Here is a 25,062-nt window from a genome sequence, read left to right as displayed (position 1 = left end):
GGGTATAATTTGGAGTTTTGGTATATTCTAAGACCTATAGTAAAATTTTATGGCGAACAAATTTCTAGAATATTTTGGTCAGATCCGATTACATTTTATAGGAGATTTTAAAGATTTGTGGAAAAAGGGACCAAAAGGACCCCTTTTATGACTCGCACGAGGGTTAATTTTTTTAAGACAAATATTCCTCGCATTCTTGTCAGTAAAGTTGCCAAAGACATTATACACCTAAAGTGCAAGATTTCCAAGTGATCTTAACTCAAATATTTCCAAAACTGTAGAAATGGTGGAAGCTTGCAACCCTATTTTAGTTTCTTGGTTTTTTGGCAAAATTGATACCGATACTTTCTTGGTATGTAATGCAAATAGAGATTTCTTTTCTTTGGTAACTTACAGTGAAATTTAGCAGAGAACATTTTTGTATTTGACGGCATTCTTCTAAAATGATGCTTTGTATGACAATTTTGCCAAAACTCACATGAAGTACGCCCTTAACCCTAAAATGTGTTTATAATTTTGCATATTTTTGGAGTTTACGTAAGGTATAGAGTTTTGGTGTATTCTAGGACCCTTGGTAAAAATAGATGGCGAACAAATTTGTAGAATATTTTGATCCGATAAGATCACATTTTATAGGAGGAGGGACCAAAAAGACCCCTTAAATGACCGCCTGAGGGTTAAATCGTATCAAAAATGTAATCAGCGGCCCGAAAAACATAAGAACCAAAGGTTAGGTCAAAATCCATTCATTTTTAGAGCTTTGGCCAGGTTTTTCGGAAAATCGGACACTGTGCATTGGTGTAAAAAAAAACAGAAAAATCAAATGAAATGTGAAATGTTTATTATCATTTGAAAGAACATTCGATGCCATTTAATTTTTGCAGATTATGTCTAACAAATATTGCCTGAGGCTACGTCTTAGACGGTCTGTCCGTAGAGTCCAATTTTCGCTGAATTATTCGAACATTTCGATTTGTAACTGACGAATGACACGCGTGATGTTTTCCGCCAAGGCATGAATCGAAGCGGGGTTGTCCGTTTACACTTTAGACATTACATATTCCCACAGGAAAAAGTCTAACGGTTTGATATGAGACGATCTTGGTGGCCAATCGACTGGCCCAAAACGTGCTCACCGAAATGTTCTGTCAATAAATCCATTGATTGATGCGATGTGTGGGAAGTGGCGCCGTTGTAGCCGAGATTACGAGCTTCAATTTCAGACATCAAATAGTCGGTTATCACGGCGCAATAGCGGTCGCCATTGACGATGAAGTCCTAACCGGTATCATTTTGAAGAAATAGGGTCCGACGATTCAACCGACCCACAAACCGTTATTTTTTCTGGATGAAGTGACAGCTCTTGAATCTCTTTAAGTTGCTCTTCTTCCCAAATGTGGCAACTTTGCTTCTTTACATACCTAAAGGGTGGTTAAATTGTAAGGGCCGATGTTGAATGTGAACCACACCTAAACGCCAAGTTTTTTTCCGAGTTTTATTTGACATTTCTCTATTTCAGACTTACTCAATTTGAACCATGGAGAGATACACAATCCAACAACGTGTTAAAGTTATCCAGACTTATTATGAAAATGGGCGTTCAAATCAAAATGCATATCGTGCACTTCGTGATTTTTTTGGTCAATTTGATCGTCCAAATGTGCGTACAATCGCAAAAATCGTGAAAAAATTCGAGCAAACCGTCTCTGTAGAAGTTGTGAGAACACCAGTGCATGCTCGTGCAGCTCGTACTGCAGAAAATATTGCTGCTGTTCGCGATAGTGTGGCATTATGCATAAAGACTTGCATTTACATACTTACAAGGTGCAATTGGCTCAAGAACTAAAGCCTTTTGACCATTCCAAACGTCGTGAATGGGCAGAATGGTGGCAAGAAATGGCATCAGTGGATGATCAATTTTCGAAGAAAATCATCTTCAGTGATGAGGCACATTTTCACCTCAGTGGATTCGTCAATAAACAGAATTGCCGCATTTGGGCGAATGAGAATCCAAGAGTGATTGTCGAAAAACCAATGCACCCACAAAGAGTGACTGTTTGGTGCGTTTTATGGGCTGGCGGCATCATCGGGCCGTATTTTTTCCAAAATGAGGCCGGTCAGGCAGTTACTGTGAATGGTGTTCGCTATCGTGAGATGATAACGAACTTTTTATGGCCCGAATTGGAAGATATGTATGTGAACGATATGTGGTTTCAACAGGACGGTACCACTTGCCACACAGCTAACGAAACAATGGCTCTTTTGCGCAACAAATTCAATGGCCGTTTTATCTCACGTTATGGCGATGTCAATTGGCCGCCAAGATCATGTGATTTAACACCGTTGGACTTTTTTCTTTGGGGTTATTTGAAAGAAAAGGTGTACGTCGATAAGCCAGCAACAATTCAAGAGCTAAAGGATGAGATAATTCGGCACATTAACGGCATAGAATCTCCATTATGCCTCAGGGTCATCGAAAATTTGGACCATCGGATGGAGGTGTGCCGCCGTGGTCGCGGCGCCCTTTTGGCCAATATTTTGTTCCATACATAATTGAGTAATACCAATATATCATAATAAAATAAAATTACAATAATTTCCTAAATAGTTTGTGTTTTATTCAAAATCAACATCGGCCCTTACAATTTAACCACCATTTATAAAGTCAGAAAAACCAGAAATGTGCCTCATCACTGAACAAAATTAGGCTCAAAACACGCTCCCCACATAAAGCGAACTTTCGTAATAAAGTTGAACAATTTGTAAATATTGTAGAGGCGTAAGCTTTTCCATGATAAGATGGCAAACAGTACTAAACAAAAATGACATGAACAAGTGACACAACTCACGCGTGATCTGTCAAAAAAAGGCTGTTGAAAAAAGTTCCTCTTCTTGAAACACCCGTTACTTTGAAAGCCAATTAGAAATTTGTTTCACTATATAACAATATCCGTCCTTTTGTTGAATTGGTCGGTATATGCCCAAGTCTTCATATAGCCCATATAGAATATTACACCCCGATTTTAGTATTTAGTCTCCGCTAGGGATACACAAAATTATAACAGTTATATAACAGCTCTTTCAACAAATCAGACATTTGGGATTGTTTTGTTTAACTGGAATTTTGTAATCCCAGAAGATAGAAAAAAAAACTATCCATATACATATCCAGGTTTCAGTCTAGCCCTATGAATCGGTATTGTCAGAGGATACAAAAGCTAAATTCGAAAAATTTTAAGGATTGGTGCATGTTGGACTTTAACTACTTTTTGTACGTTTTCTATGGGTATATGACGTTTTTAACGTCCGTCGAAAAAAACTAAAAAATTATGATACAGACCATCTCTGAAAACCAGTCCAAGGGGGTTAGAATAACACCTACACATATGTATATGAATAGTTTTTCGCGAGTAGGGGAACACAAAATTCTAATTAACAACCAATTCGGTAGGGAAATGTGCTTTTGGCAAAACGTGGACGTATGCTGTCTGTTCTTTTTTTTTTGCAACGAATGTTTTGTACCTGTTATAATGTTTTGAACCATCAGCTAAATCTTTAAAAATATCAAAAATCCGCCAGTTTAATACACCCAACGAAAAATAAATACCAAATTTCAGCCATTTCGGTAGGATGTTGAGGGCACAACCTTCAGAATGCCGAATATTGGGATATACCGCTCTACGGGGACTATATGCAGACGTGGACCTATACCGACAAATTTCAGATGGAAAGTTTTATACCCCCAACGAGGACACAACTTTCAAAATACCGAAAATTGGGAGGAAACGCTATATGGGGGTATATTATGACGTTTACCTACCCAACCGACAAATTACAGGTGGAAAGTTCTATACCCCCAATGAAGACAAATTATCAAATTCCAGCCATTTCAGTGGTATATTAAGGCTAAAACCTTGAAAATACCAAAAATCGTGAGGTACCATTCTAGGGCGGCTATATGAAGACGTTTACCTATACCGACATATTTTCGGTGGAAAGATTTATACCACCAACGAAAACTAAATACCAAATTTCAGCCATTTCAGTAGAATATTAAGGGCACAACCTTTAAAATGCCGAACATCGGGAAGTGCCGTTCTATGGGGGCTATATGAAGTCGTGGATCTATACCTACAGAATTCAGGTGTAATATTTTACGAAGACTTAATACCAAATGTCAATCATTTCGGTGGGATATTGAGGCTAAAACCTTCAAAATACAGAAAATCGGGAGGTAAGTTCTATGGGGGCTATATGAAGACGTGGACATATGTATATCGACAAATTTCAGGAGGAAAGTTTTAATCTCCCTAACGAAGCCTACATACTAATTTTCAGCCATTTCGGGCGATATTGAGGTCACAACCTTTAAAATGCCGAAAATTGGGATGTACTGTTCTATCAAAACGTCGACCGATATAGCCCATTTTCAATGCAAAACATCATTATTCTACACCAAATTATAAAGCTCTTTCTTAAAGAATGCGGGCTGTATCTTGACGGGCATGGCTATTCCGACTTAGAATTGTATGCTGATCAATAATCTTCTTCTATTATATAAAACTCAAATGACGTTCGTACGTGAATCAAAAACTCGACCAATTTACAACCGATTTGTTTCGCGTTTGTCTTAAAGTTTTCGTATTTATCCAAGGAAGGATCTGACGTATTTTATTTTTGAGATATCGCGAAGAATCCGCGACAATTTGCAAAAACATATTTTGAAGAAAGTTTATTGTTTCCTCACATTTCGTTGGAGGCTTTTGTTGTCGACTTGCTTATTTCCACCTTTTTTTAAATTTTTTAGGGCGAAAAATCCGCTAAAATTTGCAAAAATATATTTTGAAGATAGTTAATTGTTTCCCCACATTTCGTTGCAGGCTTTTGTTGTCGACTTGCTTATTTCCACCTTTTTTAATTTTTTTTAGGGCGAAAAATCCGCTAACATTTGCAAAAATATATTTTGAAGAAAGTTAATTGTTTCCTCACATTTTGTTGGAGGCTTTTGCCGTATACTTGCTTATTTCCACCTTTTTCAAATTTTTAGCGAAAATTTAACATTGATGAACCCAAGGTTTACACTGTTATAATTCGCGAAATACTGCAGTGTACCACAAAATATGACCATAGTTGCGTCAAACGAAGTGTTTTAAATCAACGCTCAAAAATGTGACTAAAAAGTTAATTTTCGCGCAAGCTATGTAAGCGGTCATATAATAATAATGAATAAAAACACGTAAATGGTAAAAACACGTTGAAGCAAACGAGTTTTTTTACGTTGTTATTTTAAATAACGTTTAAATAACGGATACCTGTCCAAAGTAAAAGTAGAAGAATAAAAATGAAGATTACACTTCTAATGTATCACATTTCAACATTTCCACTGCATCCGCCCTACGCATAATTTGATATGTACAAGGTGGCGCAAGAGTAATCTTCCGAAGTTTTTTAGCTGTAATTAAAAAAAATGAAAAACGTTGATTTTTCTTGTGCATTATTTTTATTTGGTCTTTTAATTTTTTTTACATCAAGTCGTGAATATGATATCAAATAAATAGCCGCCGCCACATTTTATTGTCTTTTGAGCCCTTTTTATGCCATTTTCCATCACTTTGGCCAAAACTTCCGGCGATAGGTCCTCACATTCTTGTCGGATATTGTCTTTAAGAGCTGAAAGAGTCTGAGGTTTGTTGACATAAACCGGCGACTTCAAAAAGCCCCACAAAAAGAAGTCTGGAGCGTCTCATCACTCAGGATTATTTTTGATGAAAAATCATCTTCCTGTTGGTGGTGATTAAGGATGGCTTGATCGTATGTTAGACGCGATTGGCGGTCAGCATCTAACAGCTGATGCACCATCTGGACTTTGTACGGAAACATCTTCAAATCTTGTACCAAAATTCGCTGTAAAGACCGTCAACTGATACCCATTTGCGTGGCAAGTCGTCTGGCCTATGTCGACGGCGCTTCCATGACATCCTCGGCTACAGCAGCAATATTCTCTGCAGAACAGATACTCCGGGGTCTGCCATTCATGGCAGCATCACGTGTTGTGCCAGTCTCTTCGAGGCGAGCGGCTAAACGTCTGCGACGAAATTCACGTTGTGCCAAAGTCACCGACCGATTATTGGCCAAATAAATAGTCACCAATATTCCGCGTTAACGTGTATTTTACATGTGTTTACTACACAAATGTCAAAACAGAACTGACATTAGGAGCCAATCGCAAAAATTATAGCATTTTCTGATTACTTTTGCGCCACCTTGTATATTGACCATGTAGCCCTGACAGCATCAGAGTAATCCATTGCCAAAGGCCAAAATTTTTTCCGAAAACCCCTATTTTTGGGGTACAGTATTTACAATATCCGTTTGATTGTGCTTGGACCCCAAGATATTGTAGTTTTTTTACGGTCCGAATCATATAAATCATAAATCGTGAAAATCCATCCACTAGAACGGCGAAAACTGCAACTGCATAAACCGAAAAATGTTTTTGGAAATATCGCGGATTTAGTCGCGTTTTCTGTGGATTGTTTCCTTTTCAATGGAGAAACTGAGATATCACTCGCGTTTTGCGAAAACAGCGGTTTAAAAAATTTTGTGGCATGGGAGCTGTATCCAATTTATCCCAAAAATAGTGTGTGATGCTACATCCACGGTTCTTGATGGACTTTATCGAAATAGGTTTAGATCGATGTATTTTTTCTTGGATGATAGTGACATCGGATGCGCAAAAAAGTGTATGCGCTTTGTGCAAAATTATAAGCGTTATACCGTTTTTTGCACACTACGGCGATGCTACCTCTTAGCGGCCAAAGTAAATCCTGCAAATGTGTACAAATTAAAAGAGAAGATCTGAGATATGTTTGGGTAAAACATATTTTTTATGTTAGAACATTTTTTTCATGGGTGGAGAGAGGATGTTTGTCAACGAGAGTAATAACAGTGCTCTCGCGGCTGTGGAATGATGTATTATAATAAAGAGTTGTGTGTATTGTATAATAGAAGACGTAGAAGCGAAGAAGGGGGCTTTGGTGCTTTGATGGCGTGTATGCGTCAAACTCGTGTTTTTCTTGTTTTGTTGTTGTTAACCAAGGCGAAGAAGAAAAGGAAATGATATGAATTATATTTTTATACCCTCCACCATAGGATGGGGGTATATTAAGTTTGTCACTACGTTTGTAACTACTCGAAATAATCATTGTAGACCCCACAAAGTATATATATTCTTGATCAGCGTGCAATTCTACATCGATATAGCCATGTCCGTCCGTCTGTCCGTCTGTGGAAATCACTCTAGCGTCCGAACGGATTGACGTAGGTTGATGAAACTTTGGGAAAATATATTATATGTACGTAGGACTTTTGGTATTGAAAGCGGGCTATGTAGGTCCACGCTTTCGTATAGCCCCCATACAAAATGACGCGTGACGCGTCGTCTTTTTAAGGAATTTTTAAGATATTTGTCCCATTTGACGACCGAATTGGTTGTAATTTGGTACTTTGTGTCTCCAGAGGCCAAAAAACATTCCTACCAAAGTTGGGTTATATAGGTCCACGTTTTGGTATAGCCCCCATATAAGGCACCATATAAAGTACGCGTCATTTTAATATATTTTGAACGTATTAGACCCATTTGAATTGGAATTGGTTGTAATTTGGTACTTTGTGTCTTCAGAGGCCAGAAAACATTCCTACCAAAGTTGGGTTATATAGGTCCACGTTTTGGTATAGCCCCCACATAAGGCCCCTTATAAAGTACGCGTCATTTTAATATATTTTGAATGTATCCGACCCATTTGACCAAAGAATCGCTTTTAACTTTGTATTTGTGTTTCCAGAGCCTAAGAAACATTTCTACCATAAAATTTTTATATAGGTCCACGTGTTGATATAACCCGATATCTCCCGATTTTCGATATTTTGAAGGTTTTAGCCTCATTATCACACAGAGATGGCTGAAATTTGGTATTTAGTCTTCTTTAGGCTTATAAAACTTTCCCCCAGAAATTTTTAGGTATAGGTCCACGCCATCATATAGCCCCCATAGAACGGTACCTTCCGGATTTCGGTTTTTTGAAGGTTGTGGTCACATTAATCCACCGAAATGGCTGAAATTTGTGGTGGAGGGTATAAAAAGTTCGCCCCGGCCGAACATAACGCTTTTCTTACTTGTTTTCTTTCTTCAGTGTTTTAGTTGCCTTTGTAGAGTCAAGACGGTAAAGTGAGTGAATAAATCAGTGTTTTGTGTTTTCTTAAAGAAATTGTGAAATTGTGTTTAGTAAATTAAATGCCCAATACATTTTATAATTGAATCGGAAAGTTGAATGGAATTATTTTATTGGACAAGGAAGAAATCGAATTTAATATTGGTAATTTCATACATACTTATGTATATTTGAAATATGGCATATCCATATTTATTTATTACATTACATAATCATTTGATTCTAGATGCCGATTCCCCGCTGTTGATTTCAACTATGAGGACAATTTGTTTTATTTCACAACTAAGGAGAAGCGTTCAACTACGTTTCTATATATTTTTCCTTTTTAAAAGTGTGACTATTAACAAACTATATTGCATTTATTGGAAACAATTTTGTACCAATTGATGTGCGCTTATACAAACAGATTTTGCCAAATAATTTTTGGAGTTCAAGAAGTGGTGTAGTTTCGTCAACTACTAATGGTGGAGGTTTAGTCTGATTAGTCTCAGCTTTATTAGATTCGTCTTCCAAATCCATGTCATGTTGATTTGATAAAGCACTAAATCTATTACTTGATGTTGAAGCAACAGGTTGTGAAGATGTTGTTGGTATTAATTTGGGCCGTTTCATATTGGAAGCCCTACTAACAGTCTTCCATGAATTTTTGACCCCTGGGGCCATCTTTTTTGAGTGTTTAGCTATGGTTTGTGTTAATCGTCACTCGCGATTTAATAGTTCAAATAATAAATGACTATAACACAAACGATTTTTAATGTTTTTAATTTTTTTTGTGTGCACAATGCCGCTTTGAGGTAGAGAGAACCGTTTTCAAAGAGAGTCAGTATTGAACTGTTTCCATGATAAGATGGCAAACAGTACTAAACAAAAATAACATGAACCAGTGACACGACTCACGCGTGATCTGTAAAAAAAGGCTGTTGAAAAAAGTGCATCTTCTTGGATCACCCGTTACTTTGAAAGCCAATTAGAAATTTGTTTCACTATATAACAATATCCGTCCTTCTGTTGAATTCGTCGGTATATGCCCAAGTCTTCATATAGCCCATATAGAACATTACCCCCCATACCCCATTTTCGGTATTTTGAAGGCTTTAACCTCTTTAATTAACCAAAATGACTCACATTTAGTATTTAGTCTCCGCTAGGGGTACACAAAATTGTAACATTTATATAACATCTCTTGCAAAAAATCAGACATTTAGGATTGTTTTTGTTAACTAGAATTTTGTAATCCCAGAAGATAGAAAAAAACTATCCATATACATATATCCAGGTTTTAGTCTAGCCCTATGAACCGGTATTGTCAGAGGATACAAAACCTCAATGGTAAAAATGGTAAGGATTGGTACTTGTTGGACTTTAACTACTTTTTATATGCTTTCTACGGTTATATGACGTTTTCAACGTGACCGTCGTTGACCGTCGAAAAAAAACTAAAAAATTATGATACAGACCATCTCTGAAAACCAGTCCAAGGGGGTTAGAATAACACCTACACATATGTATATGAATAGTTTTTCGCGAGTAGGGGAACACAAAATTCTAATTAACAACCAATTCGGTAGGGAAATGTGCTTTTGGCAAAACGTGGACGTATGCTGTCTGTTCTTTTTTTTTTGCAACGAATGTTTTGTACCTGTTATAATGTTTTGAACCATCAGCTAAATCTTTAAAAATATCAAAAATCCGCCAGTTTAATACACCCAACGAAAAATAAATACCAAATTTCAGCCATTTCGGTAGGATGTTGAGGGCACAACCTTCAGAATGCCGAATATTGGGATATACCGCTCTACGGGGACTATATGCAGACGTGGACCTATACCGACAAATTTCAGATGGAAAGTTTTATACCCCCAACGAGGACACAACTTTCAAAATACCGAAAATTGGGAGGAAACGCTATATGGGGGTATATTATGACGTTTACCTACCCAACCGACAAATTACAGGTGGAAAGTTCTATACCCCCAATGAAGACAAATTATCAAATTCCAGCCATTTCAGTGGTATATTAAGGCTAAAACCTTGAAAATACCAAAAATCGTGAGGTACCATTCTAGGGCGGCTATATGAAGACGTTTACCTATACCGACATATTTTCGGTGGAAAGATTTATACCACCAACGAAAACTAAATACCAAATTTCAGCCATTTCAGTAGAATATTAAGGGCACAACCTTTAAAATGCCGAACATCGGGAAGTGCCGTTCTATGGGGGCTATATGAAGTCGTGGATCTATACCTACAGAATTCAGGTGTAATATTTTACGAAGACTTAATACCAAATGTCAATCATTTCGGTGGGATATTGAGGCTAAAACCTTCAAAATACAGAAAATCGGGAGGTAAGTTCTATGGGGGCTATATGAAGACGTGGACATATGTATATCGACAAATTTCAGGAGGAAAGTTTTAATCTCCCTAACGAAGCCTACATACTAATTTTCAGCCATTTCGGGCGATATTGAGGTCACAACCTTTAAAATGCCGAAAATTGGGATGTACTGTTCTATCAAAACGTCGACCGATATAGCCCATTTTCAATGCAAAACATCATTATTCTACACCAAATTATAAAGCTCTTTCTTAAAGAATGCGGGCTGTATCTTGACGGGCATGGCTATTCCGACTTAGAATTGTATGCTGATCAATAATCTTCTTCTATTATATAAAACTCAAATGACGTTCGTACGTGAATCAAAAACTCGACCAATTTACAACCGATTTGTTTCGCGTTTGTCTTAAAGTTTTCGTATTTATCCAAGGAAGGATCTGACGTATTTTATTTTTGAGATATCGCGAAGAATCCGCGACAATTTGCAAAAACATATTTTGAAGAAAGTTTATTGTTTCCTCACATTTCGTTGGAGGCTTTTGTTGTCGACTTGCTTATTTCCACCTTTTTTTAAATTTTTTAGGGCGAAAAATCCGCTAAAATTTGCAAAAATATATTTTGAAGATAGTTAATTGTTTCCCCACATTTCGTTGCAGGCTTTTGTTGTCGACTTGCTTATTTCCACCTTTTTTAATTTTTTTTAGGGCGAAAAATCCGCTAACATTTGCAAAAATATATTTTGAAGAAAGTTAATTGTTTCCTCACATTTTGTTGGAGGCTTTTGCCGTATACTTGCTTATTTCCACCTTTTTCAAATTTTTAGCGAAAATTTAACATTGATGAACCCAAGGTTTACACTGTTATAATTCGCGAAATACTGCAGTGTACCACAAAATATGACCATAGTTGCGTCAAACGAAGTGTTTTAAATCAACGCTCAAAAATGTGACTAAAAAGTTAATTTTCGCGCAAGCTATGTAAGCGGTCATATAATAATAATGAATAAAAACACGTAAATGGTAAAAACACGTTGAAGCAAACGAGTTTTTTTACGTTGTTATTTTAAATAACGTTTAAATAACGGATACCTGTCCAAAGTAAAAGTAGAAGAATAAAAATGAAGATTACACTTCTAATGTATCACATTTCAACATTTCCACTGCATCCGCCCTACGCATAATTTGATATGTACAAGGTGGCGCAAGAGTAATCTTCCGAAGTTTTTTAGCTGTAATTAAAAAAAATGAAAAACGTTGATTTTTCTTGTGCATTATTTTTATTTGGTCTTTTAATTTTTTTTACATCAAGTCGTGAATATGATATCAAATAAATAGCCGCCGCCACATTTTATTGTCTTTTGAGCCCTTTTTATGCCATTTTCCATCACTTTGGCCAAAACTTCCGGCGATAGGTCCTCACATTCTTGTCGGATATTGTCTTTAAGAGCTGAAAGAGTCTGAGGTTTGTTGACATAAACCGGCGACTTCAAAAAGCCCCACAAAAAGAAGTCTGGAGCGTCTCATCACTCAGGATTATTTTTGATGAAAAATCATCTTCCTGTTGGTGGTGATTAAGGATGGCTTGATCGTATGTTAGACGCGATTGGCGGTCAGCATCTAACAGCTGATGCACCATCTGGACTTTGTACGGAAACATCTTCAAATCTTGTACCAAAATTCGCTGTAAAGACCGTCAACTGATACCCATTTGCGTGGCAAGTCGTCTGGCCTATGTCGACGGCGCTTCCATGACATCCTCGGCTACAGCAGCAATATTCTCTGCAGAACAGATACTCCGGGGTCTGCCATTCATGGCAGCATCACGTGTTGTGCCAGTCTCTTCGAGGCGAGCGGCTAAACGTCTGCGACGAAATTCACGTTGTGCCAAAGTCACCGACCGATTATTGGCCAAATAAATAGTCACCAATATTCCGCGTTAACGTGTATTTTACATGTGTTTACTACACAAATGTCAAAACAGAACTGACATTAGGAGCCAATCGCAAAAATTATAGCATTTTCTGATTACTTTTGCGCCACCTTGTATATTGACCATGTAGCCCTGACAGCATCAGAGTAATCCATTGCCAAAGGCCAAAATTTTTTCCGAAAACCCCTATTTTTGGGGTACAGTATTTACAATATCCGTTTGATTGTGCTTGGACCCCAAGATATTGTAGTTTTTTTACGGTCCGAATCATATAAATCATAAATCGTGAAAATCCATCCACTAGAACGGCGAAAACTGCAACTGCATAAACCGAAAAATGTTTTTGGAAATATCGCGGATTTAGTCGCGTTTTCTGTGGATTGTTTCCTTTTCAATGGAGAAACTGAGATATCACTCGCGTTTTGCGAAAACAGCGGTTTAAAAAATTTTGTGGCATGGGAGCTGTATCCAATTTATCCCAAAAATAGTGTGTGATGCTACATCCACGGTTCTTGATGGACTTTATCGAAATAGGTTTAGATCGATGTATTTTTTCTTGGATGATAGTGACATCGGATGCGCAAAAAAGTGTATGCGCTTTGTGCAAAATTATAAGCGTTATACCGTTTTTTGCACACTACGGCGATGCTACCTCTTAGCGGCCAAAGTAAATCCTGCAAATGTGTACAAATTAAAAGAGAAGATCTGAGATATGTTTGGGTAAAACATATTTTTTATGTTAGAACATTTTTTTCATGGGTGGAGAGAGGATGTTTGTCAACGAGAGTAATAACAGTGCTCTCGCGGCTGTGGAATGATGTATTATAATAAAGAGTTGTGTGTATTGTATAATAGAAGACGTAGAAGCGAAGAAGGGGGCTTTGGTGCTTTGATGGCGTGTATGCGTCAAACTCGTGTTTTTCTTGTTTTGTTGTTGTAAACCAAGGCGAAAAAGAAAAGGAAATGATATGAATTATATTTTTTTCTTTCTTCAGTGTTTTAGTTGCCTTTGTAGAGTCAAGACGGTAAAGTGAGTGAATAAATCAGTGTTTTGTGTTTTCTTAAAGAAATTGTGAAATTGTGTTTAGTAAATTAAATGCCCAATACATTTTATAATTGAATCGGAAAGTTGAATGGAATTATTTTATTGGACAAGGAAGAAATCGAATTTAATATTGGTAATTTCATACATACTTATGTATATTTGAAATATGGCATATCCATATTTATTTATTACATTACATAATCATTTGATTCTAGATGCCGATTCCCCGCTGTTGATTTCAACTATGAGGACAATTTGTTTTATTTCACAACTAAGGAGAAGCGTTCAACTACGTTTCTATATATTTTTCCTTTTTAAAAGTGTGACTATTAACAAACTATTTCAATCAGTTTTTCTTTTATTAAAGTGTGTTATGTATTTCTTTGGAATTTTGTATGTACCTATGTGTTTGTTGTTCTTTTGCTTTTCAATAAAAAACCACAACATTTGTGTGTATACTATAAAGCAGGGACGCGCTGTCTTTGCAAAGAAGTATAGTGAGGGCGCCCACTGAGTTGTTTTTGCATTTGCTTCTCTCTCTCACGTACAGTATACGTGTAAATAAACAAACGATGAATATCATGTGGTTGTTGTTTTTTTCACCCATGTATACACATATGCTGTAGTATTGATGGAAATATCATGGGCGACGCTGCTATAAAGATAGCCAGTGAGTTCTTACTGAGAGCAAGTGAGCACACATTTTAAAATGTTTTACATTGAATTTTACGCTCCCTTGCTCTCAGTAAGCGCCCACTGGTGCATGTGTTTGTTTTTTTTTTGTGCCTTTTGGGTTTGTATTTTTTAGCACCCAAACATATAAAATGTTTGCACCCAAACATAAAATTGTTTCCACCCAAACATATCTTTGTCTGCACCCAAACATATATATCTTTGCACCCAAACATAAATATCTTTGCACCCAAACATATATTTGTTTGCAGACCCAAACATATATTATGTTTGGGACTGTTGCAAACATATATATGTTTGCTGCAAAATATGTTTGGGACATATGTTAGAGAGGCCGTTTTTTTTTTGCGTGTACACTTTTTACATAACGTTGATATAAATGTAACGTATAATATTAAGAGTATAGACAAACACAACACATGTTCAGGTTTTGCCGAGTGAAATGAAGAAGCAGTATAGTAACCACAGCGCAACATAAAGGATAATTAGAAGACATAACGAAGCAGAAAAGACAACAAAACAAAGGAAAGAAACAAAAAACAAAAAATTTCATTTAATTGTTTTCGTCTAATAAAAAACACATAAATGACTCCGTAAATACTCATAAACGATTATAAACATGACTCAAAAAAGAGTCCCAAATTAATCAACAATTCACCAATAAATGGTTGAAATTCGACTCGAAAAAGACTTTACATACCATTAGAAAATGGGCAAAAATGACTCGAAACTAATGCAGAGGAAGACTTATTTGTGATTTGTTTAGAGGAGTCGCCTGACGTTACGTTTTCCTCCCGACAAAGGAGTCATTTATGATCAGAAAATGAGCTCATAATCCAGCTTTTTAATCGTGCAGTCGGATCAAAAACTACTCGAATTTTATTAAAATTTTTAAAAAATGCTGGCTGGGTTGTCGAATAATAACAACAACCAATCGTCCACCGTGCTTTGTGTCTATTTTTACATCATTGATGCTCAAAATAAAAAAGAGAGTAAAGTAGTGAGAGAATCACAAGAAAGTTTGTATCAGCATCAGCCACGATCATCCATATAATACACTGCACCCCGGTTATTTACCTCTCTGCTTAACTGCCTTTCCCGTTTAATTGCCTCACAATCTGAATCCCCAAAGTTTCTTCATATAAATGAGTTCAAACTCTCCCGCTTAACTACTTTTCTATAAGTACCCAATTCGGATATTTGCCCGTCGAATATTTCCCCAAAAAGAATATTAACAATGTTTTTCTCGGTTTATTACCCCCACTGGTGTATTTATGAGAAAATCAATTTCGACGACTACGCGAATTGTGATGAAGATGTCCAAAGTTATGTTATGGTGTTATGCTTACCGATGACAAAATTTCTTATTGATTAAATAATATAACTTATATATTTTTAGACTTTTTTACTATAGACCGTTTTGTTTTTTGGCGATTATGTTCTAATTGTTGTAATTTTTTGTAAGGCTGAGATGAGATTTTTGTAACTACCCACATGAGGTAGTTATGCGGGATTTTCGTAACTGTCTTTCCCGCATAACTGCCTCAATTTTTTGGAATTTTATGAAAGGTAGTTAACCGGGGTGAAGTGTATATGGTTGCTAGACCTGTGACCAGTAAACATAGATGGGCAAAATTAAATTGAGAGTATGAGTGAGAGAGAGAATGAAAATGCACTGAAAGGAATTAAGTGCAAGCATTTTGTGGTTGCTGCCTTAATGATCCGTAAACATGTACATGATATTGTATGCTTTGTGCATTTACAAAATTAAATAAGAAAATAATAATAAATATTATTTTAAACACATATTTATATTGCTTAGAGAAAAATTAAAAAAAAAATATTTAAACTTTTGTATTTTTTTCATCATAATATCATTTTTCCATAACATTATGCGTATTTAATTTATGATAATATTCGCAAAAATGTTTTCTTAAAACGTGTAACACTTTTTGTAAATAACAAAAATTTTATTATGTTTTTATATACATTTTAATTCCCTGAAAAATAATTGTAGATTTCGTTGTGTGTACACAAGAAAATCACGCGCACACCCCATATGTGTGTTCATTCTTCGGCTTCTCAGCAGCAACTGATTCGAAGAGCGTAAGAATGCGTGAGTGTTGACAATCAACGCTGGCGTGTATGAAAGCCCACCATTGCCAGTAAATTATACATACATTAACAATGTTTCTCGATATAATGAATAGCGTTTTTATAAGACTTTTTTCTAATAACACTGTGCCACAAATTGGAACTCAAGGTCTGTGCGGTGGAAAATTCCTTTTGGAGATGAAAGCCCTTAGTGAGTATATTAAGAACCCAAAAGGAAATTTTCCCCATAGGTCAAGATTCTGAGATATCGCGCGATGAATTTTTTGAATTTTCGCCTGTGATGCTTGAGAAAATAGCTTTATATCTCTGTTTGCCGTTATTGTAGCTTCATTTTGAGCTTACATGTCTTCAGTCAAATCGAATGGCGAATCTTTTTGTAGAACATTTCATTCTTCTAACTCAATTCCTTGCATGTCCTTTTCGTCCTTTCTTTCTTGAACCGTAGTAAATGTACCACAACATGAGATTTTACAGCATCCAAATATTCCACAAAAATGTTGCTCGGAGAATTTTAGGTACGGTTCTCATTGACAACTAATCGATATTGTCACGTTTTCATTGTCTTTTTTGACATTTACCCGGTTTTTGTTCAGAAAAAACCTATGTTTTGTTTTTCTGTATATTCGTTATTTGTTATGTATTGGTAGGTAGACATACCCATTGGTTATCCCTTATATTAACATCTGGGATGTATCTGAAATATTTACCATATATAGCTCCCGATATGCTGAACACGTTAATGACAAATTTTCTTGGAAAATAGATCCGGTTATCTAATATTTTGAACCGGATATAGCGATATAAAACCCGGATTTTTTACCGATTTTAAGTAACCGATTAAGCTTATATGTATACCATTAGAAAGCTAATAAAATTGCCAATCAGGGAAAATAAATTTTTTGACAGCATCTTACCTGAGTTCGGTTCTAAAACAAAAAACCCGTATTCTTGAACCGTTTTTAAGGAAAAATATCACTGCGCGTAAATAAGAAGATCAAAGCTTGGTGGGTGAAATATTCTTTTTGCCGATGAAAGTGGATGAAGTTAATATTATGAACCCGGAAGGACAGTTATGCCGTAGGTCAAACTTCTGAGTTATGGCGTGATGCATACATTCTTGATGAACTTTAAGAGAACGACAATAAACCCGTAACATAAATTCCATTTCGCTATAACTCAGAAGTTTGACCTATGGCATAACTGTCCTTCCGGGTTCATAATATTAACCTCATCCACTTTCATCGGCAAAAAGAATATTTCACCCACCAAGCTTGTATCTTCATATTTACGCGCAGTGATATTTTTCCTTAAAAACGGTTCAAGAATACGGGTTTTTTGTTTTAGCACCGAACTCAAGTAAGATGCTGTCAAAAAATGTATTTTCCCTGATTGGCAATTTTATTAGCTTTCTAATGGTATACATATAAGCTTAATCGGTTACTTAAAATCGGTAAAAAATCCGGGTTTTATATCGCTATATCCGGTTCAAAATATTAGATAACCGGATCTATTTTCCAAGAAAATTTGTCATTAACGTGTTCAGCATATCGGGAGCTATATATGGTAAATATTTCAGATACATCCCAGATGTTAATATAAGCGATAACCAATGGGTATGTCTACCTACCAATACATAACAAATAACGAATATACAGAAAAACAAAACATAGGTTTTTTCTGAACAAAAACCGGGTAAATGTCAAAAAAGACAATGAAAACGTGACAATATCGATTAGTTGTCAATGAGAACCGTACCTAAAATTCTCCGAGCAACATTTTTGTGGAATATTTGGATGCTGTAAAATCTCATGTTGTGGTACTTTTACTACGGTTCAAGAAAGAAAGGACGAAAAGGACATGCAAGGAATTGAGTTAGAAGAATGAAATGTTCTACAAAAAGATTCGCCATTCGATTTGACTGAACACATGTAAGCTCAAAATGAAGCTACAATAACGGCAAACAGAGATATAAAGCTATTTTCTCAAGCATCACAGGCGAAAATTCAAAAAATTCATCGCGCGATATCTCAGAATCTTGACCTATGGGGAAAATTTCCTTTTGGGTTCTTAATATACTCACTAAGGGCTTTCATCTCCAAAAGGAATTTTCCACCGCACAGAAACCTTGTTGCACAGTGTAATCAGAATTGTAACCGTGGCAAATTCCGCCCAATTCTACAGGTTTTGAAATATTCGACATCAGATTCCTTGGAATCCTTGCATTTTTGGTATAAAGTGTCTTTGGCAATATTACTGACAACAATGTGGGGTATCTTTTTATTGAAATAATTAACCCTCATGCAAGTCACTAAAGGGGTCTTTTTGGTCCATTTTTTCAGAAAAGTTTAAAAAGTCCTTTAAAATGAGATCGTATCAGATCAAAATATTCTACAGTATTATTTGTCATAAAATTTTACTATAGGTCTCCGAATACACCAAAACTCTAAATCGTACCTAAACGCCAGAAATCTGCCAAAATTAAAATCACGTTTTAGGGTTAATGTTGTACTTTATCTGAGTTTATTAAGTTTTGTCCCACAAGATTTCATTCTAGATAGAAGACGCCAAAGACAAAAATATTCTCCATCAATTTTCAATGTAAGTCGCCGAATAAATGAAATATGTATTTGCAATATATATCAAGAAAATATATACATCAAGTTTGCCAACAAAACACCCAAATATTTTTTGAATAAATTAGTTTTGTTCTTTTTTCGGTTTGATGCATGAAAGTAACATGAAATTTAGTTTAAGATAAAAGTTGTTAAAAGAAGAAATATTCTACACAAAATTTCACTATAAGTCTCAGAACAAACTATATATCTAAATAAAACACTTTGTTACGAAAATGACGTTACAAAATTAAATATTATATGTAGAAATTATTTGTTAAACTTTTAGACTCTTAATTAAAATTTATTCCATACTGAGTCAAAATCTCCTAAAATACTTCACTTTTTGGGGATTGTGTCAAAAGAAGAAATATTCCAAATTAAATTTCATTATGAGTCTCTGAACAAAAGAAATTAGTAGCTATAATATTTAACATCTCCCGAAGCTTTAGCTTTTTATATATGATTTAGGACCATATTCTACCGTTTTTATTCACATTTTCGTTATCTGCGGTCACAAAATATATTTAATTGATGTTTATTCATAATAAATTTATTCAGAAGATTATGTATGCTCGATCCAAACTGTTTTTGAAATATCTATGGTGAACATATATATGGAAAATATTGACAACCCAGATCGGACTTTGTAAAATTACGTATTTTAGTACTATAAACTAAAATAAAGTCATCAGGATAAGTCGTAGGTTCCTGATATTGTATGTGAAAATTCGGGGATAGTCTACGGCTATTGTCCAGTGAATATATATCTGACATACGAGTCCTAACATCAATGATTTTGGCATGGTCCTAAGTACTATAATGATAACAGCTACTCCTGCTCTGATAAAATTGACTGAATTAACCCTTGAAATCGAAGTAACTATTCATATCTTAACTAAATTTGTTATGATCGTTCATTGTACTCTAAATTTTAGAGTGATTAAAAGGTTTAGATGGGCATCAGATGGAGGGACGGATGGCAGAGTGAAGGGCTAATTAAATTGTTTAATAAGAACCAAGTATGAAATGGTTTGGTCGACTACAATTTTTTGAGCTACTTTAACAAATTATTACGATTTTTTCTCTAAAATAATTTTTGTTTTTAAAATTTCAAATGAAAACTGATATTGTTCTAAAGGTTCTGTACTGAAAATGTACTTTGTTATCAAGTTGTCTAAGAAATATTTAATTTTTTTTGTTTGAATACTCTTTTTAGAGAAACTTCCAGTAAAACTGAATTACTTCTTTATGCCATGCCAGTGTTTTGGGATTCTGTAATGAATTTAAAGGTCTTGAGGCTTTAAACTCATTTTGTATTCAAAACATTTACAAATTCAGTATTGTGCGGATTGTACATAAAATGAAATGTCTATTGGATAATATGTACGACATATCAAGGGTTTTCCGTGGAGTATATCTCAAAAAGCAGTTAGAAAATTGTTTTACTGCCTTAATCAAAATTTTGTATTCCTAGTTTATATTAAGTTGTTGCTAAACAGTGGGATAAAATAAAGTAGAAAAATGTATTGTTGTGCATTATAAAGTGATAATATCTGCTATAAATAGCGTGCCTATCTGAATTTTTTCCTGTCAGTAACAAATTTGTAGCTGAAAACAACCGTAAAGGAAATTAATGCTCAAACTTTCGTTATATGGTATTGTATTAAAATCTGCTGTTATTTGTATTGTATATTACGGTGCTCTTGAACCAGCTTTAAATGAAAGAAACTTAGATGAGAAAATCGAAAAACAAAAAATTGAATATTTATTGTTTTTTAGTTTTTGACGTTTTTGCTGGGAAACCACAAGCCCCATCAAAATGGAACTAAAGAAAATGTTGTAGCAGTGAAAATTATCTACAATATTGTTCTTATACTATATTTTCGTAGTTTTTACCATTTCTTAGATATGGAAGTTCAAATTTGGACAACTCGCTGACTGTATCGTCGCCTTATAAAACAATGTCAGGACTACAATTTCCCAACTTAAACTTATATATCTCAAAAATGGTACAACCGAGTAAAAAATTACGAATCCCAATCTTGTAAAGATTTTTCACAGCTACACGATTTTCTGTAGTCCCATTTCGACAAGACTTACTGTTTTGAAGCAAATCGTGAAAACCTAACAAAAAAACCTAAAAATGTGACCTGAACTTCTATATCTCAACAAGTAAAAAAGTATCAATCGGCTTGGCCGACAGAGATATACCCTCAGCCTATGTGAATTGGAAATTTCATCTACTGACAGCTGCAATGTATTTAAAGTGTTTTCTGAATTTTATGGCCCCGTTAAAGGGATATCGTGCATACCATTTTAGTGACATTCTATAAATATTGGGGGGAAGTACTGGAAGTTGTGGACCGGTATTGCCCATCTTCGAACTGAAACTAAGCTTGGACAAAATATGACGAATGCCAAATTTTTGACCAAATCGGCAGATCAGTTCGAGAGCTATCCTGTTCTCCAGCCACCACATATGGATTTTTTACACATTTCGGGCTTATTTCTCAAAAAGTATGGACTTGCCCCTGAAAAATATTTTACCGTCGTAATTGAGGCAGCGAATGCAAGTTGCTTCAAAAGAAATCAAAGTGATTCGAGAGCAGGTCTTAACGTGAACTTATCCGAAATTTTGTGTGGGATGTACCCGAAGGAGTGGACCAATTGAGTCCATATTGGAAACTCATTTAAGTCTGTTAGAAATTTTACGATGTGCAAAGTATGGACTTATTCGGTTACTCCCTTCAAGAATTATCGTGCGCACAATTTTTCCGAAAATTTTTGAACTTTTGTGGGGGAGGTACCTGAAGGAGTGGACCGATATGGTCCATCTTCGAACTTAAGCTAAGTTTGGACAAAATATTACGAAAGCCAAATTTTGGACCAAATCGGCAGATCCGTGCCCCTGATGAAACTTGTACCGTCGTATGGGGCAAATCTTGAGCAAAGTCCAATCCTATTTTTTCGAGACCTAGAGTAGGTTCGAATATGGATTATATCGATTCACTCCTTCAAATACCTTCAACACAAAATTTCAATTACCCGATTTGACGGAAACGTCCTAAAATTACGTACATATCAAATTCTGAAACTTCTTGGCTATACAATTTATAGAAAAAAATTGGCTATGTAGCCCGTATTCGATCTGTTTATATATAAAAGTCTCAACTCACACAGGCTGAGGGTATATCTCTGTAGGCAAACCCGACTGTAACTTTTTACTTGTTTTCCAGAAAACAAAAGTTATGCATTTTCATAAGTTTGTTTCCGCTGTGCCGACAGGAGTGATTGGTCGTTGGAAAGTTTTTAAGGTCATCGAGTCCATAAACATCTAGTCGTACAATTAAGATAGAAATAAGCGGGAACAACAACCATTGATGTATCAGATGGAGTTTTTCGTCTTAAACTATTTTTTCAGGATTTAGGTAAAATGTTGCCGAGCGTTTTTAGAGATATTTTTTCGACCATGTGTTAGCGTAGTCTCAAACAGTACTGCGAGTTGGATTCGGAGTCTATGAGTCGTAGATAGCCGGGCGATGCAATCTGATATTGATATATTTTTTTCTTTTTTTAATGTAATTTTCTGAATTATTAGTTGGCTTTTACGGACTCTATCACTTCTGGTAAAATAGTAAAGTTTTGGTGTTTTTATGCACTAAAGAATATTATTTTCTTACAATAATACAAAACTTTTTTAATGGCACTGAACTTAGTGTGTGATAAAGAAGAAACGGCGTTATGTTCAGATCGAACTGTTTATATCCTCCAAACAATGTATATATCTATTCGAAATATTCGCGAATGCAATCCCTGCGTTCGAACGTGGATCTATTTTCACCACTTTTTGCATGGAAGTTTTCCCAACAAAATGATTTCCAAAATCCATATTACTGACGATATTTTTAAAAACTATGCTAATAGCCTCGAATATAGAAAATGTTTCGAATGCTATTCGCTGCGGGATTTAGAACCCAAAATGCCAAATAAGAGCTAATGTGGTTGAAAATTCTGGGATACACCAAAACGTACATCTATATGGGTAATATTAATTTGAAAGATTTTTTAGTTATTGCTTCATTTCTGTTGGAGAATTTGGTTAAAAACTTTTGTAAGGAGACTATGCCGAACGTGGTCTGATATGGTACATCCAAGGACTAATATATTATAATCAGTTCCAAATTTCAATCTTGTATCTAAAATATTGTGATCTCTCTCTTTTGAATGTATATACTTTGTGGCAATATTGAATATATATAAAATCAATTAAAACCCCTTTAAAATAGCTTTACGTAACGATACACAACATTTTTAATTTTCATGATTTTTGGTCACGTTGGGCCCCCCCCCCCCCCCCCGAAATGAGATCCTGCGTACGTCCCTGGTTTAAAACATGTTTACAGTCACACTCTAATTTATAGAAATTGAAACTGGTAACCGGCGACAATGTGTAACTTTTTATACCTTCCACCAAAAGCCGGACAGTGGATTGTAACACATGAAAAAATTGAAATAAGGTCGTTTTATTTCATATGAAAACAATCGATGTCGAAAAGTTTTTTGTGGCACCCACCTTAAATGTTTGATTTTGTAAGATTTAATGATTGGCAATGTTGATCATAATTGGAAGATGTTAGCACGTGCCATTGCACATAGGTTTCAAACAAGAAATTTTTGGCCAAAACTACTTTTTTGAAGTTTCAAAATTTTAACTGTTTTTTGCGCTGAATAATAAAAAACACTTCAAATCATGCGAAAATATATAGATTTTGGAAATACCGATAAATGCCGTTAGTTGGCGCAGTGTCAAAGTTGGCACTTTTTTGTATAAAAATAAAAAAGATTTTGTGTAGTAAAATATACCCTTTTTGTTGTGTTGTGTGGCTGCATAAATATAGAGAAATGAGACCAAATTTATAATGAATCAGGAAGCTGGTGGTGAGTACTTTCATAACATTTAAAAAAATAACTAAAAATCTGTAAAATTAGCGTAGCAAAATCAATATTTGTATGTATATTGGAAATTATTTTTTACAAATAATTTTTAAATATATTTAAACTTTTAAAAAAATGTCCAAATTTGTCCACCTCCAAATCGATTCTGGGAGCTAGTAGGGCGTCTGCACTATTAAATTAAGAAGTAATTTCTTGCTCTAATTTGCCACAGTTAAAATAAAGTGGAATTTTGTATTTTAATATGGGTGATTTTTTTATAAACTCCTGTTGTGACTGTGTGTAACATCCAATTGAAATATAACGGTAATACCTACATTTATGGAGCGATTTACCTTAAAATTCATATTTATGGGTTTGAGAGCGTAGAAAATAATGCTGTAAATATTTTTTGAAATTAGGTCCACCTTTTGTAATAGCTCCCATATAATAGTACCACCGATTTTCGATATGTCGGGGGTTTTAGCGGCACTTTATGACCGATTTGACTGTAATTTGGTATTTCGACTCTTTGGGAGATAAGAATCATACCAAAAATTATTAACATATGTCAATGTTTTGGATTAGACCCCACACAACGGGACCACCCTGTTCAACGAATTTTGACAATTTTTTGCGAAAAAACTAAAGAAGTGCTGTTTTTAAACATTTATTATAAATTATGATCAATTTCAATACAAAATTTATGCTGAAATAGTTTTGCCCAGAAAATTTCGAATTGAGACCATAGTGCATTGTTAAGAATATTTCTGAAAACTATTTTCCAAGAACAGTGCCAAAATTTTGTTCTATGCCCTAATTCTTTCCTCTATCAGGCAACGCCGTTAAAGACTAGTATAATATAGGACAAGCCTGCCTAATACAGGACTTTCCAGATATGATTAGATTGTTTGTACGTACTCTGGACATAACCCTTAATAATTTTCCATGGTCATTTTTTGGAAAATAACTTCAAAAACTAGAAATTTCTAGCCAAATTGCCTACAAAGGGACATTAATTCAATCATGCCAATATTACGTCAAGAATATAATTTTTTCTGTCGGAATCATTGACAAAACTACTGAAAACCATATGGGACCAATAATTCCATCATTCTGATTACTATAATTGCATAAAAAGCGAAAAATTTGGAAAATATT

General features: G+C 35.1%; 1 protein-coding gene across 3 annotated transcripts in view; it reads left to right on the top strand.

Moving 5' to 3' along the window:
* Positions 1-25,062, top strand: part of LOC141397966 (probable cytochrome P450 313a4) — a 71,445-nt gene that overhangs the window by 39,207 nt on the left and 7,176 nt on the right. The window contains exon 8 of one of the 3 annotated variants that reach the window (XM_073975003.1): positions 1,520-1,549. The exons of the other annotated variants lie outside the window; for them this stretch is intronic. Within the exon in view, the coding sequence (XP_073831104.1) occupies positions 1,520-1,534 (15 nt within the window). The 3' untranslated portion in view covers positions 1,535-1,549. Of the gene's footprint in view, positions 1-1,519; positions 1,550-25,062 lie in introns of those variants that run through there. 3 annotated transcript variants of the gene reach the window in all.

Source organism: Musca autumnalis, unplaced genomic scaffold, assembly GCF_047663935.1.
Source record: "Musca autumnalis isolate F117 unplaced genomic scaffold, ASM4766393v1 scaffold_3, whole genome shotgun sequence".
NCBI classification, from domain to species: domain Eukaryota; kingdom Metazoa; phylum Arthropoda; class Insecta; order Diptera; family Muscidae; genus Musca; species Musca autumnalis.
This window is presented reverse-complemented; position numbering and strand designations above follow the sequence as displayed.